Source organism: Cervus elaphus, chromosome 30 (assembly GCF_910594005.1).
Source record: "Cervus elaphus chromosome 30, mCerEla1.1, whole genome shotgun sequence".
NCBI classification, from domain to species: Eukaryota; Metazoa; Chordata; class Mammalia; order Artiodactyla; family Cervidae; genus Cervus; species Cervus elaphus.
This window is the reverse complement of record NC_057844.1, coordinates 80,696,546-80,715,668: the sequence shown is the minus strand read 5'-3', so window position 1 is coordinate 80,715,668 and position 19,123 is coordinate 80,696,546. Positions and strand designations below refer to the sequence as shown.

The window sequence follows — 19,123 nt, the reverse complement described above, 5'->3', positions numbered from 1 at the left end:
TGAGTTGCCATTTCCTCCTCCAGGAGATCTTCTTGACCCAGGGATTGAACCTGCGTCTCTTATGTCTCCTGCGTTGGCAGGTGGGTTTTGTTGTTTTTACCACTGAGCCACTGGGGAAGCCCCTTCTTACAGATGCAAAACCAAGACTCAGAAGGATTTCCTTTCTGAGTTTTTGAAAGTAGCTAGTGTAGCGGCCAGTTGGTGCAGACCTCCACCACTGATACTTAGAGGTGACTACATGACAAGATGGTTTGGGTGGTAAACACCTGGGAAGTTACTTATTTACCCTCTGCTTTTCATTATATTTTTTAGTTTATTATATTTTTGGATGGTATCTAGTCACTCCAAATATACCCAAAGAAGATATTCAGTCAATGATTTGTTATAGTAACTCCACCTTATTTATCCGGGTAGGTTTAGGTCACCTGAATATTTAATCTGGGCTTTTCCCAGGTGGCACTAGTGTTAACTTGCCTGCCAATGCAGGAGATGCAAGAGACGTGAGTTTGATCGCTGGGTCGGGAAGTTCCCCTGGAGGAGGGCATGGCAACCCACTCCAGTATTCTTGCCTGGAGAATCCCATGGACAGAGGAGCCTGGTGGGCTACTGTCCACGGGGTCAAAAGGAGTTGGACACGACTGAGTGACTGAGCAGCATAGTACTCACAAATACGTAATCATATTTCACTCTTCTTTCCTAATTCTCATTGTTGTTCAAAACAGAATTTTGAGAATTGAAGCCATTTTTCAATAACAATACAAACCAAAGAAAGTACTGTAGTATTTTATCTGTGCACTGTTCGTTCAAATAGTCTGGGAAGTGTAGGCTCTCTGGATCAAAAGATCAGGTCCTAGTATGAATTCTGGTCCTGACCCCCTGAGGTTGACACCAAAACCTCAGCCTCTGTGCACCAGTACTGAATCAAATCTTGGAGACAGTTTTGGGTGAAGAAGAATAGCTTTATTGCTTTGCCCACAATTGGCTTTTTTTTTTTTTTTTTAACTTTACTGTTTCCATTTGATCCAAGGCTTGGGAAAAGCCTCCAGGGTGTTAAAAAGCTGCCTAGTAGCTTTATTTTCTTGGGCTCCAAAATCGCTGTGGACAGTGAACGCAGCCATGAAATTACAAGATGCTTGCTCCTTGGAAGAAAAGCTATGACAAACCTAGACAGCATATTTAAAAAGCAGAGACATCATTTTGCTGACAAAGGTCCATATAGTCAAAGGTATGGTTTTTCCAGTAGTCATGTAAGGTTGTGAAGGTTGGACTTTGTGCTGAAAATTGACATTTTCAAACTATGATGCTGGAGAAGATTCTTGAGAGTCCCTTTAACAGCAAGGAGATCAAATCCGTCAATCGTAAAGGAAATCAACCCTGAATGTTCTTTGGAAGGACAGATGCTGAAGCTCCAAATCTTTGGCCACCTGATGCAAAGAGCCAACTCATTGGAAAAGGCCCGGATGATGGAAAAGATTGCGGGCAGGAGGAGAAGGGGCAACAGAGGATGAGGTGGTTACATGGCATCACTGGCTAACAGACACGAGTTTGAGTAAACTCGGGGAGATAGTGGACAGGGAAGTCTAGGGTGCTGCTGTCTGTGGGGTTGCCAAGAGTCAGACACGACTGAGTGAACAACAGTGGCTGCAGTGAGAGGCTTCACGCAGAAGCCCTGAGATTGGAGGTGGGGTGGGGGTCACTCCTCAAAGGCTCCTGGCCTCCTGCAGGTGAGATACTTACGCTGCCCAGCCTGGGGACCAGTCGGCCTGCGGAGGTTGGTCAGGTGGTCTCCCATCCTCCTGATGACTTTCACCACCTCGCTGGGGAAGTAGACCTCCAGGAAGTGACAGAAGCGGGGGCCTGCACAGGCAGAAAACAGGCCACGCAGATCATAAAGGGCCTGCTTCAGGTTCTTCTCTATGAGCAGGGCGTCCTCGAGCGTCCTGGGCTGTGCCCTACTCATGTGGGAAAGCTTCTCCACTTCCAGGAAGGGGGCACAGCCACTGCTCTGCTTTTGCATTGGGGAGAGGGTATTGGTACCCTCGAGTTTCTCCAAGGCCAACTTGCAGAAAAACTCGCCCAAGTCATCCAGAGCCACAACTTTGCGGTTGAAAGGGGAGCCCAGAGACAGGTAGGTGCGGCAGGCCTGCAGATGCAGGTCCAGAAGGTGCTGGATGACGGCCTCCACCTCGGGGGGAAAATCCAGGTGAATCTGGAAACTCACGGCTGATCGGTAACAAGGAGTTAAGCTCAATAACTGGAGTTGGCTGCTCCGGGTGTTGGAGGACAGCTAAGGGGCTGACTCCGAAGGCTGAGGCTGGAAAGAAGGTCCCAGTGTGGTCGGAGGCTGGAGGAAGGGGTGTCCCTGGGTCTGGTCTGTCCAAGCACTGTCGAAGCAAGACAGAGATCTGCGGGAATGCCGAGTGCAAGGGGGCCCTGGGCGAGCGCCTGCCCTCCAAAGCCATATGCCCCAACCCGGGAAGCCTTGGTGAGTTTTTACAGCAGTGGTTTGAGGGCAGGGTTCCTGATGAGATTCGGGTGTGCCGAGGGGCTTCCCTTGTAGCTCAGTTGGTAAAGAATCTCCCTGTAATGCAGGAGATCTGGGTTTGATTCCTGGATTGGGAGAAGGAAATGGCAACCAACTCCAGTACTCTTGCCTGGAGAATCCCATGGATGGAGGAGCCTGGCGGGCTATAGTCCACGGGGTCACAAGAGTTGGACATGACTTAGTGACTAAACCATGACCACAGGGCCTAAACTCCTTTAATCTGGCCTCAGGGGCTCTTCTCTGTCTGGAATGCGGAGAAATTCCATTTGCTGGGAGTTTTAGCGTTATAAAGAGCTTAAAGATAATGTTATGTGTATCCCCTAGTGGTTCAGCCACACAGTTGTGCCCCACTTTCTGGGACCCCACGGACTGCAGCACGCCAGGCTCCCCTGTCCTTCACTAGTTCCCAGAGTTTGCTCAAACTCATGTCCATCGAGTCAGTGATGCCATCCAACCATCTCATCCTCTGCCGTCCCCTTCTCCTGCTCCTGCCCTCCATCTTTCCCAGCATCTTGGTCCTGAGGCAGAGGCAGAGGCTGTCTGTTTCTTGACTGCTCTTCCCTGGTCTTTGCACTCTCCTCCCTTCCCTGATTAGCCTGACAGTTCAAGTCTGCCCTTTGGGACTCAGGGAAGGTCATGGAGGCTGAAGCATTTTTCCTACAAGAATCTGGGGGACAGGACTTCTCTGGTGTCTCAGTGGTTAAGAATCTGCTTTCCAATGCAGGGGACGTGGGTCCGATCCTGGGTTGGGGAGCTGAGAGCCCACCTGCTAGGGGGCAACCAAGCCTGAGCCACAACTAGTAAGCCCCCGCTTGTCTCAATGAAGAGTCCACGCACGCAGTGAAGACCCAGTGAAGCCACAAATTACAGAATTAAATAAAATGTAAAAAAGAAAGGCTTCCTTGCCCAGGAGCCCCACAGGATCCTTGCTTCAAGGTCACTATACATTTTGCTAATCCTGGTGGAAGCACATGTGAGATTCACCCTGAGTATTGTGATCCGGGCTTCCCAGGTGGCTATCATGGTAAAGAACCCGCCTGCCAATGCAGGAGACGCAAGAGACGTGGGTTCGATCCCTGAGTCGGGAAGATCCCCTGGAGGAGGACATGGCAACCCACTGCAGTATTCTTGCCTGGAGAATCCCAGGGACAGAGGAGCCTGGTGGGCTACAGTCCATGGGGTTGCACAGAGTCAGACATGCCTGAAGCGACTTAGCACGCATTGTGATGAAGGGCAGGTAGGCGATACGTAAGAAAGGACTTGGGGAGAGCGCCGGGCTCTTTCTAAACATCCGTGTCCATCACGCAGCTCGCTGAGCAGCCGTCTCTTCTGTGCCGTCAGCCTGCCCCCTCCTCCATCAACGTGTCCTTCATGCCTCCTGACTGCTGGTCGCCCCGGCGGTCTCATGAGCCGGATACGTGTGCCAGCCAGCCCTTCCGTGCCCGCTGCATTCAGCATCCGGACTTCTGGTGGTGTGCCAATCTTAATGAAGTTGTCTTGTTTTCTGAGTACCTTTGGACACCTAAGGGCAGAATGACTGAGCCGGGGTGTATGATAATGATAAAATATGGCACAGGGCTGGGTCAGTTGTAGCCTGAGTTGAGTTTGACATGACCTGATGAGATTTCTTGACGTATAATCTGCTCCTTTTGCTCCTTTTAGAAAAGAGCCTTTGGCATCGACTACCCAGAATTGCACGTCTAGGAGACAACATTAATTTGTATGGCATGACTCACACTGAATAAGAACAAGTTTGTAGTCAAGAACCATGCATTCCCAGTTAATTAATCGCCCTTGTAACTGTTGGGGTGGATTATCGGTTAGTCACACACATTTTTCTGTCCCCAGAATGAAGGCAGGTGTGCCACTTTAGTTCACTGTATGATTTTTCATGCCTGAATCAGCCTACTCTGCCTCTGCTGTTTTCACACCCTCTTCATTAAGCTCTGTCTAAATACTTAACTGTCCGAGTGTGTTATTATCAAGCAAGACTCTCCACAAATATTTCGAAACTGATTTAGTTAGTGCCTTGGCATTTCTTGGCTTGCAAAGAACCTAATCCAATTCCCCTTAGTTTACAAATGTGGAAGGAGAGACTCTGGGAAACTAAAGAAAGTTGCCCCAAATCAGAGCTTCTGGTGTCTGCTGAGACTGATCCTCTTAGTGAGGGAAGCTTGGGGCATTGAGGAATGAAAGGAAGGAACAGATTTATGTCTCTTATCTACATATGAAAGTGAAAGGGTTAGTTACTCAGCCCTGTCTGACTCTTTGCCACCCCATGGACTGTAGCCTGTCAGGCTCCTCTGTCCATAGGATTTCCCAGGCAAGAATATTAGAGTGGGTTGCCATTCCCTTCTTCAGGGGATCTTCTCAACCCAGGGATCTAACCTGGGTCTCCTGCATTGTAGGAAGATTCTTTACCATCTGAACCACAAGAGAAGCCTTATCTATGTATATCTGTATATAATAGACTTACATTTACAAGAAGAAAAGTTCAAATTCTTGAGGAAACCCATTTTTAAAAAAATTTTGCTGAATAATTAATGTATGCATAAATGGAAACCTTACTAAATATTATTCAAATATGTCCAAAATGATTTAAAAACAGAACTCAAAATTTTAGAATTTGTTTAGAACTTCCCTTATATTTTCTTTTTAAAAATAATTGTGCTTAGTCGCTCAGTCATGTCTGACTCTTTGCAACCCCATGGACTGTAGCCTGCCAGGCTCCTGTCTCCCTGGGGATTCTCCAGGCAAGAATACTGCAGTGCGTTGCCATGCCCTCCTCCAGGGGATCTTCCCAACCCAGGAACTAAACCCAGGTCTCTCCCATTGCAGACAGATACGTTACTGTCTGGGCTACCAGGAAAGCCCAAGAATACTGGAGTGGGCAGCCTATCCCTCCTCCAGGGGATCTTCCTGCCCCAGGAATAAAACCAGGGTCTGCTGCATTGCAGACAGATCCTTTACTATGTTAGAATTACTTAAAGAGATTTAAGGTCACCTTTGAAAGTGAAAATGTTATTCACTTAGTTGTGTTCAATTCTTTCCAAGCCCACCAGGCCCCTCTGTCCTTGGAATTCTCCAGGCAAGAATACCAGAGTGGGTTGCCATGCCCTTTTTGACCTGGGGATTAAACCCAGGTCTCCTGCATTGCAGGCAGATTCCTTACCATCTGAGTCACCTGGGAAGCCCCAAGGTCACCTTTACTAATAAAAAACAATTTATCATTGTTCCATTTTGAACAGGTAATTCTGCCTTACAGACATTAATAAAAGCATTTTATAAAATAAACAGCCGAAGCAAAAGGAAGAATCAATCATAGAGTTTATCAGGAGAAAAGTAGCAGGTTTAAATTATTTCATGTTTAATGTACGTTCAGATATTTATCCCTATTAAAAAATATTTTTGGTACCAATGATTCTGAGCTGTAGTTTGGGTTGCTGATGGTGTCTCCAGTTATTTCAAAGAAAAGGCATCGTCGAAATAATTTATTAAATGAAACTCAGTGTAATTCTCCATTACCCCCCAAATGAGCACTTATTACATGACCCTCCGAGCTGATGGAGAGGACCACTGGCAGTTACATTTCCTTCAAACCAGCGGAACCCAGAAGGGTTCCCAGTTCCAAACAATCTAGGAGTTATTTTGTATTATATATTAAAAAAAAAAGTTTTAAAAATACATTTTGATAATACCTGATTGATGCCCAAAACATCAATCAAATGGCCAACTGATAACTTTCAAGCAATCCACGTGAGTCTTATATTAAATCAATAATGGTGACAGCATGTGGAAGCTTGAATTTTGTCCTCCAAGGGATATGGTGATGATCCAACCCACAGGACCTGTGCATAAGACCTTATTTGGAAATAGGTCTTCACAGATGTAATCAAGTTCAGGTTAGGAATTAGGGCGGACCCTAATCCAACAATATCTGGTACTAGAAGAGAAGAGGTACAGACACAGAGAGAGGTCACCCTGCAATGATGGAAGCAGAGACTGGAGGGATGGAGTGGCAACTCAAGGAAGGCCAAGGACGGATGCTAAGAAAAGGCAGAGGGAGCTTCGACCCAGGGTCTCAGAGGGATCACGGCGCTTCTGACATCTTGATTTTGGGTGTCTATCCTCCAGAACTGTACGAGAATGTATTTCTGTTGTTTTAAGCCGGTTTGGGGCAGTTTGTGGCAGCAGCCCTGCGTGCATATGTGCTTAGTCATCAGCCGTGTGGGACTCTTTGTAACCCCATGAACTGTAGCATGCCAGGCTGCTCTTTCTATAGGATTTCCCAGGCAAGAATATGGGTGTGGGTTGCCGTTTCCTCCTCCAGGGGATCTTCCTGACCTAGGGATCTCCTCTGCATCTTTTATGTCTCCTGCATTGGCAGGTGGGTTCTTTACCTGCTGAGATATCTTGGTAGCCCTTTCAGAATGCATAGAAAAATATTATGCAAATTTTTAACACCAGCAATATAATTGAGGATTCATTTGCAGTTATTCTATCAACAGAACTCTTAATGCTATATTCAATTTATTAAACCTTTCTCTCTTGGAGACTGTTGGCTTATGTGTCTAGGCTCCAGATGATTTTTAAATGTCAACACTTCAAAATTTCAGGTGTGAAGTCTCTGCCATTTGACACAACACTCCTAAAGTGGGTCCTCTGTCTCTACTCAGTGTTTTATGCTCTAAATACCCCGCAGTGTCCCATCTACAGGACGGCTCTTTCTTCTGAAGCTACTTGCTAATGTGGATATCCTATTTTCTCACTGAATCAATCTCAAGAGAACAATGATATCAGCATTACAGATTGTTCTGAATTTGTTCCCCAAAGAGATATATTGAAATAGTAACCTCCAAGGCTTCAGGATGTGATCCTATTTGGAAATGGGGTCTTTGTACCTGTAATCAAGATCAAATGAGATCATCAAGGTGGCCCTTCATTCAATATGACCTGTGTCCTTGTAAGAAGAGATGGAGGAAGAAAGCCATGTGACGTGGAGGTGGAGAGAGGCTAAGTGATCCAGCAGTAAGTCAGACAATAGCAAGGGTTTCTGGCAACCCCCAGAAGTCAAGAGATGTGAGACAGATTCTCCTTTAGAACCTTCCAGAAAACATAGCCCTGCCAACACTTCTGGCCTTTACAACTGTGGGAGAATACACTTCTGCTGTCTTAAGACATCCAGTTTACGGTACGTTGAATATCAACCATAGTAAACGAATACATATATGAAGCATAATGAGTCTTTGACTATAACTTTTGCATTTTATAAAAAAATACAAAAAGTAAATTATGAAAGTCCTTGACCTTTCTATTTCCAAAAGCATGATCTGAAACATTAATTTTTCGAGACAAAAAAAAATGCCATTTTCAAGTGGTTAGTTCATAGAAAGCTGAACAATAACCGTTGACCTATCTATGCAGTCAAACTATGAAGAGTGTGAGGTTTTAGAACTTTACAGGTCACAGATGACAAGCTAGAATGTGTCAGTCATTGGTCCTGCATGTATGAACATGCAAAAAGGGAACCAAATAGTCACCAGTGTTCTGCACATTGTCTCAGCAAGACACTTTGAACAATATCATTTAGATGAAGCAGTTATGAACGTGGAAACAGAACATTATTTATGAACAAATGAATGTGGAAAGCCAAATTATTTTTTGCAAAAAAAATTTTTATCATTCTTAGAGAAAAACATTAAATTTAGGTGACTGGTGCCATTCACCATGTTTCCATATTGCTGAACTGTTTGTTGCTGCCCGTGTCTTCCCAACAGTGAGCGTTTGCTCCTGGAAAGCAGTGTCCTGCAGCTTGTGGCTCACATCTGCTTGTCATTCCTTCCTGCCCTCTAGAGTCTGCCCTTTCTGGTCCAAGGCATACTTTACTTGTCATTTGAGTAGTCTATCTGAAGAGATAGATTCAAAGGATTCTGAATTTAGGATCTCTTCTGAATAACTGGGTCTTCCCATCCTTCAAAAAATGGTGCCTGTAGCTGGTGCTCCCTTTCGGTCCCGAGCTCCATTAAGGAGAATGGACAGGGCATTTGTTTCTATCTTCAGCACTCAGGACTGCTTTGGGCACTTGGTTGACAGTGAGACCAAAGTTTGGGCCAATGAATGCATCCACTGTAATAATTACAGGTAAGTGAAGGGGTGCTGGGGGGTTTTAATGAAGCTCTTTTTATTCCTTTATTTCTGATTATCAACCCTCATTCCCTAATTCCCTACTTTCTTGATCAATCAGTTGCACAGTACTTGCTGAACCCAATGAATTAGAATTATTGACTGAATTTTGGTCTGCATGCTTGCATGCATGCTCAGTTGTATCCAACTCCTGTGATCCCCATGGAGTGTAGCCCAGCAGGCTCCTCTGTCCATAGGATTTCATGGGCAAGAATACTGGAATGGGTTAACATTTCAGTGGTCTCCAAAGAAGATTTAGCCTCAGGACCAGAGATCAGGCTTGAATACTCAGGGATCTTGTGTGGCAAAAGTTTTATTACAGGGAAAAGGGAGAGAGAAAGCTTCTGACATGGGCATCAGAAGGAGGTGGAGAGTGCCCCACTAGTCTTAGCAAAAGAGCTATATATTTTTAAAATTCAGTTCAGTACAGTTCAATCACTCAGTCATGTCAGATTCTTTGTGACCCCATGGACATCACCAACTCCTAAAGTTTACCCAAACTCATGTCCATTGAGTTGGTGAATCCATCCAACAGTCTCATCCTCTTTCATCCCCTTTTTCTCCTGCCTTCAATATTTCCCAGCATCAGAGTCTTTTCCAATGAGTCAATTCTTCTCATCAGGTGACCAAAGTATTGGAGTTTCAGCTTCAGCGTCAGTCCTCCCAATGACTATTCAGGACTGATTTCCTTTAGGATGGACTGGTTGGATCTCCTTGCAGTCCAAGAGACTCTCAAGAGTCTTCTCCAACACCATAGTTCAAAAGCATCAATTCCTCGGTACTCAGCTTTCTTTATAGTCCAACTCTCACATCCATACATGACTGCTGGAAAAACTGTAGCTTTGACTAAACGGACCTTTGTTGGCAAAGTAACGTCTCTGCTTTTCAATATGCTATCTAGGTTGGTCATAGCTTTTCTTCCAAGGACCAAGTGTCTTTTAATTTCATGGCTACAGTCACCATCTGCAGTGACTTTGGAGCCTGAAAAAATAAAGTCTGTCCCTGTTTCCATTGTTTCCCCATCTATTTGCCATGAAGTGATGGGACCAGATGCCATGATCTTAGTTCTCTGAATGTTGAGTTTCAAGGCAACTTTTTCACTTTCCTCTTTCGCTTTCGTCAAGAGGCTCTTTAGTTCTTCACTTTCTGTCATAAGGGTGGTGTCATCTGCATATCTGAGGTTATTGATATTTCTCTCGGCAATCTTGATTCCAGCTTGTGCTTCATCCAGCCCAGCATTTCTCGTGGTGTACTCTGCATATAAGTTAAATAAGCAAAGTGACAATATACAGCCTTGACATACTCCTTTCCCTATTTGGAACCAGTCTGTTGTTCCATGTCCAGTTCTAACTGTTGCTTCCTGACCTGCATACAGATTTCACAAGAGGCAGGTCAGGTGGCCTTGTATTCCCATCTCTTTAAAAATTTTCCAGAATTTGTTGTGGTCCACATAGTCAAAGTCTTTGGCATAGTCAATAAAGCAGACGTAGATGTTTTTCTGGAACTCTCTTCCTTTTTCGATGATACAGCAGATGTTGGGAATTTGATCTCTGGTTTCTCTGCCTTTTCTAAATACAGCTTGAACATCTGGATGTTCACGGTTCATGTACTGTTGAAGCCTGGCTTGGAGAATTTTAAGCATTACTTTGCTAGTGTGTGAGATGAGTGCAATTATGCAGTAGTTTGAGGATTCTTTGGCAGTGCCTTTCTTTGGGATTGGAATGAAAACTGACCTTTTCAAGTCCTGTGGCCACTGCTGAGTTTTCCAAATTTGCTGGCATATTGAGTGCAGCACTTTCACAGCATCATCTTTTAGGATTTGAAACAGTTCAACTGGAATTCCATCACCTCCACTAGCTTTGTTCAGAGTGATGCTTCCTAAGATCCACTTCATTCCAGGATGTCTGAGTCTAGGTTGGTGATCACACCATCGTGATTATCTGGGTCATGATCTTTTTTGTGTAGTTCCTCTGTGTATTCTTGCCACTTCTTAATATCTTCTGCTTCTGTTAGGTCCATACCATTTCTGTCCTTTATTGTGCCCATCTTTGCATGAAATATTCCCTTGGTATCTCTAATTTTCTTGAAGAGATTTCTAGTCTTTCCCATTCTGTTGTTTTCCTCTATTTCTTTGCATTGATCACTGAGGAAGGCTTTCTTATCTCTCCTTGCTATTCTTTGGAACTCTGCATTCAAATGGGAATATCTTTCCTTGTCTCCATTGCCTTTAGCTTCTCTTCTTTTCACAGCTATTTGTAAGGCCTCCTCAGACAACCATTTTGCCTTTTTGCATTTCTTTCTCTCGAGGATGGTCTTGATCCCTCTCTCCTGTACAAAGTTATGGACCTCCTTGCATAGTTCATCAGGCACTCTGTCTATCAGATCTAGTCCTTTAAATCTATTTGTCACTTCCACTGTACAATCGTAAGGGGTTTGATTTAGGTCATACCTGAATGGTCTAGTGGTTTCCCCTACTTTCTTCAATTTAAGTCTGAATTTGGCAATAAGGAGTTCATGGTCTGTGCCACAGTCAGCTCTTTTTAAATTAGTTATTACAATAAATCAAAAGAATGTCTCAAGGTCCTAAAGATCTTACCAGACCCACTCCCACAATTTACATTTTAAGATAACAGTATTAGTCAGAAGATTCTCAGGAAGGAGAAACTGTCCTCAAGCAGGGTATGTTGTTGTTATATAATCCTTAGTACAGAGTTTAAGCTGAGTTGTTTTGTTGTGTAATCATCAGTTCCAGGCTTATAGAAAAAAAAAAACAAAAAAACAAATTTTATGTGGCTAAGACTAAGGAATTAAAAAAAAAAAAAAAGATATTTATCCTTTCCTCCTCCTTGAGAATTCCAGACCCTATCTTCTCTTTGAGAGCCCCAGACCCCTCTTTCCTCCTCGGAGACCCCAGACTTCTTATCAACCTACCTAGAAATTGACTCTTGCAGGATCTTCCCCACCCAGGGAGAGAACCCAAGCAGGTGGATTCTTTACTACTGTGCCACCTGGGAAGCATTCACAAGCATTAAGCATTCATAAATTTGTCATTTGCATGGATTATAACAAAATGAAGACCATTATATCTATTTTACAGAAGAAATTAAGATGAAGTGAATTATCACTCAATAATGATAGTTTTTTTCCTTAACTAAAAAATTACTCTTTTACTGTTAACATTTTTATTGGAATTTTTTGTGTTTGTTTTGGGGGGATTTTTTTTTTCCCCCTGTGTGAAAGGCTATGTTATCAAAAAAACTAAGCAAGTGAGAATGAAATTTAGGGCACAATGTATTGGTACAAATTGGCCATTCTTTGTCAGAGGGGGCAATTTTATGTATTTCTAATTTTTCAAAAGGCATTACTTTCTTGGTTTTGCTATACTAAGTGTAAGGAAATTACCTTAAGAAGCTCTCTTAACAAGGACAAAATAGTGCATCTTTGTAAAGAGTTAAGAGCTTATATCCTAAATCATAAAATGTAACTAGAGGATGTTTGCAGAAGAATACAATTACTCCAAGCAAAAGATTAAAAGATAGGGATAGAAGAAAATTCTTCCTTTATTTTTTAGGGTGGGGGGCTTCCCTGGTGGTTCATATGGTAAAGAAACCACCTGCCAATGAAGGAGATGCAAGTTCTATCCCTTGGTCTGGAAGATCCCCTGGAGAAGGAAATGGCAACCCACTTCAGTATTCTTTCCTGGGAAATCCCATGGACAGAGGAGCGTGGTGGGCTACAGTCCACAGGGTCACAAATCATTTACATTTTTTTTTAAGTGTGAGTATTTTAGCTGGGTGATTCAATGTCTCTTTTTCTCTCTGATTTTTTGGGTTTTGTTTTGTTTGTTTTCATTCTGTGACCCTTCCAGGGATGCCATCAGCATCTGAGCCCTCAGTTCAGTTGAGTTCAGTTGCTCAGTCATTCTGCATGGACTGCAGCACCACAGGCCTCCCTGTCCATCACCAACTCCCGGAGTTTACTCAAACTCATGTCCATGGAGTCGGTGATGCCATCCATCTATCTCATCCTCTGTCGTCCCCTTCTCCTCCTGCCTTCAATCTTTCCCAGCATCAGGGTCTTTTCAAATGAGTCAGCTCTTCACACCAGCTGGCCAAAGTACTGGAGTTTCAGCTTCAGCATCAGTCCTTCCAATGAACACCCAGGACTGATCTCCTTTAGGATGGACTAGTTGGATCTCCTTGCAGTCCAAGGGACTCTCAAGAGTCTTCTCCAATACCACAGTTCACAGTTCAAAAGCATCAATTCTTCAGCATTCAGCTTTCTTTATAGTCCACTTCTCACATCCATACATGACTACTGGGAAAACCATAGCCCCTGAAAGTGTCCAAAAAATCCCTAAGATGTAAATGACTTGAGCATTACTTTTGAGGGATCAAGTGTTTAAAAACAAATTGGTTTTTATATACATTTATGCAATTGATCAATCTTTGAGGTCGGCATGAAGATAAAGGTACGCAAGAAAGGCATGGAGCTGATTTACAAGCAGCTTAGAAAACTAATAAACCAATAAGTCAAAAGGGTGTTATAATAGAAGTGAGCTGAAAAGAGTTTTTACCTGTTTGGTACTTTGACAGATTGATGATGATCATTCATTCAGAGTAATGGGAGAAAGTTCGTGGGTGGGCCAGGTATGTCTTCTACAGACCAGCCTTTACAGGAGTTTGATATGTTTCCTCTACTTTTATAGCCCAATATTAGTATAAAGGCGGATGAATATGGCACAGAATGTGCCAAGAAATATAAAGGTGAAAGGCTCAGAAAGTTGGAACTCAACTTGAGTGACTAACCCTGGGGAGGTCTTCTTCAAAAGAATTCAGTGTGAATTTAGGCAACTGCATTTACTTTAGGTAAACTTGAAACCAGAATGAGAGCTTAGGATTTGTATTTTAAGGAAAAGGAGGAGAATGAGAGAAAATTGCCTTTACTAAATAACCTTTAGTGTGCATGGCACAGGTGCTCAAGGTGTGTAAGTCACTCATTTTTCAAATAAAGGTGGTATTTTTCCTTTGCAGATGAGGCTCCATGAGACTGAGGGATTTCCTCTGCCATCCAACCATCTGATGTAGCTCTGAGTCATTTTTTCTCCCAAACTATTCTTAGTTTTTTTCCTTTGTTTGTTTTTTCTTTTTCTCTCAAGCTCCTCTGGATAACCCTAACCTATAGGTTAGGCTAAAATCCTACATGTAATTCCATTTTCTTCTCATCCTCAAGAAAGCATATTTGAACTCACGCAAGTAAAATCAATAACATCATTTTTAAAAGGTGATCTTGAGTCTGTTCTAATAAAAATCTCAGCTATCCTCTGTTGAGTTCTTACTCAACAGGGCCACACAAGGAACTAAGTGTCTTGTAAGTATTATCTCTTTTAACCTTCACACCAGCCCTATATAGTAGCAAAGACTAGGCTTAGAAGTTAGGAATGGGTAACAGTTCAGTGCAGTTCAGTTGCTCAGTCATTTTTGACTCTTTGTGACCCCATGGACTGCAGCACGCCATGCTTCCCTGTCCATCACCAACTCCCAGAGCCTACTCAAACTCATCTCCATTGAGTCAGTGATGACATCCAACCATCTCATCCTCTGTCGTCCCCTTCTTCTCCTTCCCTCAATCTTTCCCAGCATCAGGGTCTTTCCCAATGAGTCAGTTCTTCGAATCAGGTGGCCAAAATATTGAAGTTTCAGCTTCAGCATCAGTCCTTCCAATGAATATTCAGCACCTTTAGGATGGACTGATTAAATCTCCTTACAGTCCAAGGGACTCTCAAGAGTCTTCTCCAACACCACCATTCAAAACCCTCAATTCTTGGGCACTCAGCTTTCTTTATAGTCCAACTCTCACATCCATACATGACTTCTGGAAAAACAATAGCTTTGACTAGACAGACCTTTGTTGGCAAAGTAATGTCTCTGCTTTTTAATATGCTATCTAGGTTGGTTATAGCTTTTCTTCCAAGGAGCAAGCGTCTTTTAATTTCATGGCTGCACTCAGCATCTGCAATGATTTTGGAGCCCAGAAAAGTAAAATCAGCCACTGTTTCCCCAGCTATTTGGCATGAAGTGATGGGACCAGATGCCGTGATCTTAGTTTTCTGAATGTTGAGCTTTAAGCCAACTTTTCATTCTCCTCTTTCACTTTCATCAAGAGGCTCTTTAGTTCTTCTTTGCTTTCTGCCATAAGGGTAGTGTTATCTGCATATCTGAGATTATTGACATTTCTCCTGGCAATCTTGATTCCACCTTGTGCTCCATCCAGCCCAGCATTTCACATGATGTACTCTGCAACTTCAGCTTCTTCAGCATTACTGGTCAGGTCACAGACTTGGATTACCATAATAATGAATGGTTTGCCTTGGAAACGAACAGAGATCATTCTGTCATTTTTGAGATTGCATCCAAATACTGCATTTCAGACTCTTTCGTTGACTATGATGGCTACTCCATTTCTTCTAAGGGATTCTTGCCCACAGTAGTAGATATAATGGTCATCTGAGTTAAATTCACCCATTCCAGTCCATTTTAGTTCACTGATTCCTAAAATGTTAATGTTTACTCTTGCCATCTCCTGTTTGACCACTTCCAATTTGCCTTGATTCATGGACCTAACATTCCAGGTTCCTATGCAATATTGCTCTTTACAGCATGGGACTTTACTTCTATCACTGACCATATCCACAACTGGGTGCTGCTTTTGCTTTGGCTCCATCTCTTCATTCTTTCTGGAATTATTTCTCCACTGATCTCCAGTAGCATATTGGGCACCTACCATCCTGGGGAGTTCATCTTTCAGTGTCCTATCTTTTTGCCTTTTCATACTGTTCATGGGGTTCTCAAGGCAAGAATACCAAAGTGGTTTGCCATTCCCTTCTCCAGTGGACCATGTTTTGTCAGAACTCTCCACCATGACCCATCTGTCTTGGGTGGCCATACAGGGCATGGCTCAGAGTTTCATTGTGTTATGACAAGGCTGTGGTCTATGTGATCAGTTTGATTAGTTTTCTGTGATTGTGGCTTTCATTTTGTATGCTCTCAGACAGATAAGAGGGCTTCCCTGGTAGCTCAGACAGTAAAGCATCTGCCTGCAATGTGGGACACCTGGGTTCAATCCCTGGGTTGGGAAGATCCCCTGGAGAAGGAAATGGCAACCCACTCCAGTACTCTTGCCTGGAAAATTCCATGGACTGAGGAGCCTGGTAGGCTACAGTCAGTGGGGTCACAAAGATTCAGACAGGACTGAGGGACTTCACTTTTTCTGACAGATAAGGATAAGAGGCTTATGGAAGCTTCCTGATGGGAGAGACTGACTGAGGGGGAAACTGGGTCTTGTTCTGTTGGGCGGGGCCATGCTCAGTAAATCTTTAATCTAATTTTCTGTTGATGGGCGGGGCTGTGTTCCCTCCCTGTTGTTTTACCTGAGGCCAAACTATGGTGGAGGTAATGAAGGGAACAGCAATGGTATAAGTACAAACTTCTAATTCTCAAGTCCTGCTCTCCACCTCTACTGAAAATATACACATACATATATACTGAAATTTATATGTATATATTTCCTTTAGGATGGACTGGTTTGATCTCTTTGCTGTCCAAGGGACTCTCAAGAGCCTTCAGAACCACAGTTTAAAAGCATCAATTCTTTGGTGCTCAGCCTTTTTTCTGGTAAATACCTATAATTCATTTGTTGAGAAAAAGAAAGCTGAAACCAGAGAAAGCAGGTGAAATGCCCCAAAGATGGCCTAGGCTTTATGGGTCATGACTCAGATTTTTTAGGAGCTAGTAAGGTTATTAAGATTGCCAGGAGAAATATCAATAACCTCAGATATGCAGATGACACCACCCTTATGACAGAAAGTGAAGAACTAAAGAGCCTCTTGATGAAAATGAAAGAGGAAAGTGAAAAAGTTGCCTTGAAACTCAACATTCAGAAAACTAAGATCATGGCATCTGGTCCCATCACTTCATGGGAAATAGATGGGGAAACAGTGGAAAGAGTGTCAGACTTTATTTTTCTGGGCTCCAAAATCACTGCAGATGGTGATTATAATCATGAAATCAAAAGATAGTTACTCCTTGGAAGGAAAGTTATGACCAACCTAGATAGCATATTAAAAAGCAGAGACATTACTTTGCCAACAAAGGTCCGTCTAGTCAAAGCTATGGTTTTACCAGTGGTCATATATGGATGTAAGAGTTGGACTGTGAAGAAAGCTGAGCACCGAAGAATTGATGCTTTTAACTGTGGTGTTGGAGAAGACTCTTGAGAGTCCCTTGGACTACAAGGAGATCCAACCAATCCATCCTAAAGGAGATCAGTCCTGGGTGTTCACTGGAAGGACTGATGCTGAAGCTGAAACTCCAATACTTTGGCCACCTGATGTGAAGAGTTGAGTCGCTGGAAAAGACCCTGATGATGGGAAAGATTGAGGGCAGGAGGAGAAGGGGATGACAGAGGATGAGATGGTTGGATGGCATCACCGACCTGATGAACAAGAGTTTGAGTAAGCTCCGGGAGTTGGTGATGGACAGGGAGGCCTGGTGTGCTGGTTCATGGGGTCGCAAAGAGTCGGACACGACTGAGTGACTGAACTGAACTGAACTGAGGGTTCTGACTGTGTTTCAACAAAATGGCAAAAATACAGTGTGCTCTTTGCCTGAGAGAACACATTTCGATATGATAGGGGAGGATAACTAAGCACAATGTTCTATTTTGTTTTGTCAGGAGTTCTAACAGGGGATTTTTGATACCCTGGGGCCCCAGAGGGTCTAAGGTCTTCTCAGGACACAGCAATTAGACAGGATCAAGGTGAAAACTACACTTTCAATGGAGGGCCAGGTTTAGCAAATAAAAGTACAGGCTGCCCAGATAAATTGGAATGTCACGGAAACAAAGAATCCTTGTTTTTAGTATAAGAATATTCTAACATTGAATATAACTATATTCTTAGCCTAAAAAAATAATCCAAAGTTTATCATAAACTATACTTTAACTGGCATTCTGTATTTTATCTATCTACCCTAGTTGTGGATAAACAAGAAGCCAGTCAATTTAACTTATAGACCTGACAGAGATCTTCATATCTAGTTTATACTGAGCTCCTCACCTTTAATGCAGTTGTCATTCAGTCACTAAGTCAAGTCTGACTCTGCCTCCCCATGTACTGCAGCATGCCAGGCTTCCCTGTCCATCGCTATCTCCCAGAGTTTGCTCGAACTCAGTAATAAAACTCAACTTGAATAATCTTCTAATTAAAAAAATTACTCTCTGTATTCCCATTGCAAGGGTCTGCTAAAAGCTCGTGGATATATGAAGGGAGAACTGGATAAACTATATTCATAATTGAGAAGCAAGGCTTACTTAAGGTATTTTTTTAAAAATACTAAAATTTATCCTCAATCAAAAGCAAAAAAATCTGATTTATCTAGATATTATTATATATCATCACTTAGATGAAGCTCTGGGGAAAGATACAACTGAAGAAATTTTAGATTCTTTTCCATCTCAGAGACATTAAAAAGCAACTAGAGGTACAGTCTCTTAGTCACTTTCAAGAATACTGCCTAAATGCCTCTTCAAATAGATCTGGGTTAATAATTTTCTTTCTGAAGTTATATCTCGCTTCCTGTTTCACGTCTGGACAAATGAATTACAAGGGCTTCTGAGGTGGCTCAAGCGGTAAAGAATCCAGCTCCAATGCAATTGATATAGGACACACTGGTTCATTCCCTGGGTTGAGAAGATTCCCTGGAGGAGGAAATGGCAACCCATTCCAATATTCTTGCCTGGGAAATCCCATGGACAGAGGAACCTGGCATTCTACAGTCCCCGGGATCACACAGAGTTGGACACGACTGAGCAACTAACACTTTCAAGGTTTTTGATCTTTCCTGGTGGCTCAGATGGTGAAGAGTCTGCAGCAAGGTAGGAGACCTAGATTTGATCCTGGATCAGGAAGATCCCCTGGAGAAGGAAATGGCAACCCACTCCAGCATTCTTGCCTGGAAAATTCCATGGACAGAGGGAGCCTGATGGGTTACAGTCCATGGGGTTGGACACGACAGAGTGGCCAGCACTTTCAATAAAGGTTAGGCGATTTGTCTGAGATGACACTTTGAGTCACCCCTTAAAAACTGACACCAGAGTCCACAGCTTTCAATTTTCGGTTCCTGTTTCACTCAGAGGCAGTCTTAACCTGGCTTTAAAACTCATGTTGTTCCTGAAAAAATAAAAAAAATAACATCTCACATTCCTGAACTTTCCTGGTGGACTAGTGGATGGGAGCCCAGCTGCCAATGCGGGAGATACAGGTACAAACCCTGATCTAGGGATATTCCACATGTTGTGGAGCAACGAAGCCTGCGAGGTACAACTACTGAGCCGATG

The 19,123-nt window shown here is 43.2% G+C and overlaps 1 protein-coding gene across 1 annotated transcript; it reads right to left on the bottom strand.

Moving 5' to 3' along the window:
- Positions 1-1,693: 1,693 nt before the first annotated feature.
- LOC122686697 (ferritin light chain-like) lies at positions 1,694-4,003 on the bottom strand. The gene is made up of 2 exons (XM_043891878.1): positions 3,850-4,003; positions 1,694-2,223 (listed from the first exon to the last, which is right to left on the bottom strand). The coding sequence occupies exons 1-2, from the start codon at positions 4,001-4,003 to the stop codon at positions 1,694-1,696; spliced, it is 684 nt and encodes a 227-aa protein (XP_043747813.1).
- Between the last annotated feature and the right edge of the window lie 15,120 nt (positions 4,004-19,123).

Coding starts and splice junctions, on each gene's coding strand:
- LOC122686697 (XM_043891878.1), bottom strand. CDS start 4,003: ATGCTGAATGCAGCGGGCACGGAAGGGCTGGCTGGCACACGTATCCGG. Junction 2,224..3,849: donor ACGGCTGCTCAGCGAGCTGC/GTGATGGACACG, acceptor GTTACCGATCAG/CCGTGAGTTTCCAGATTCAC.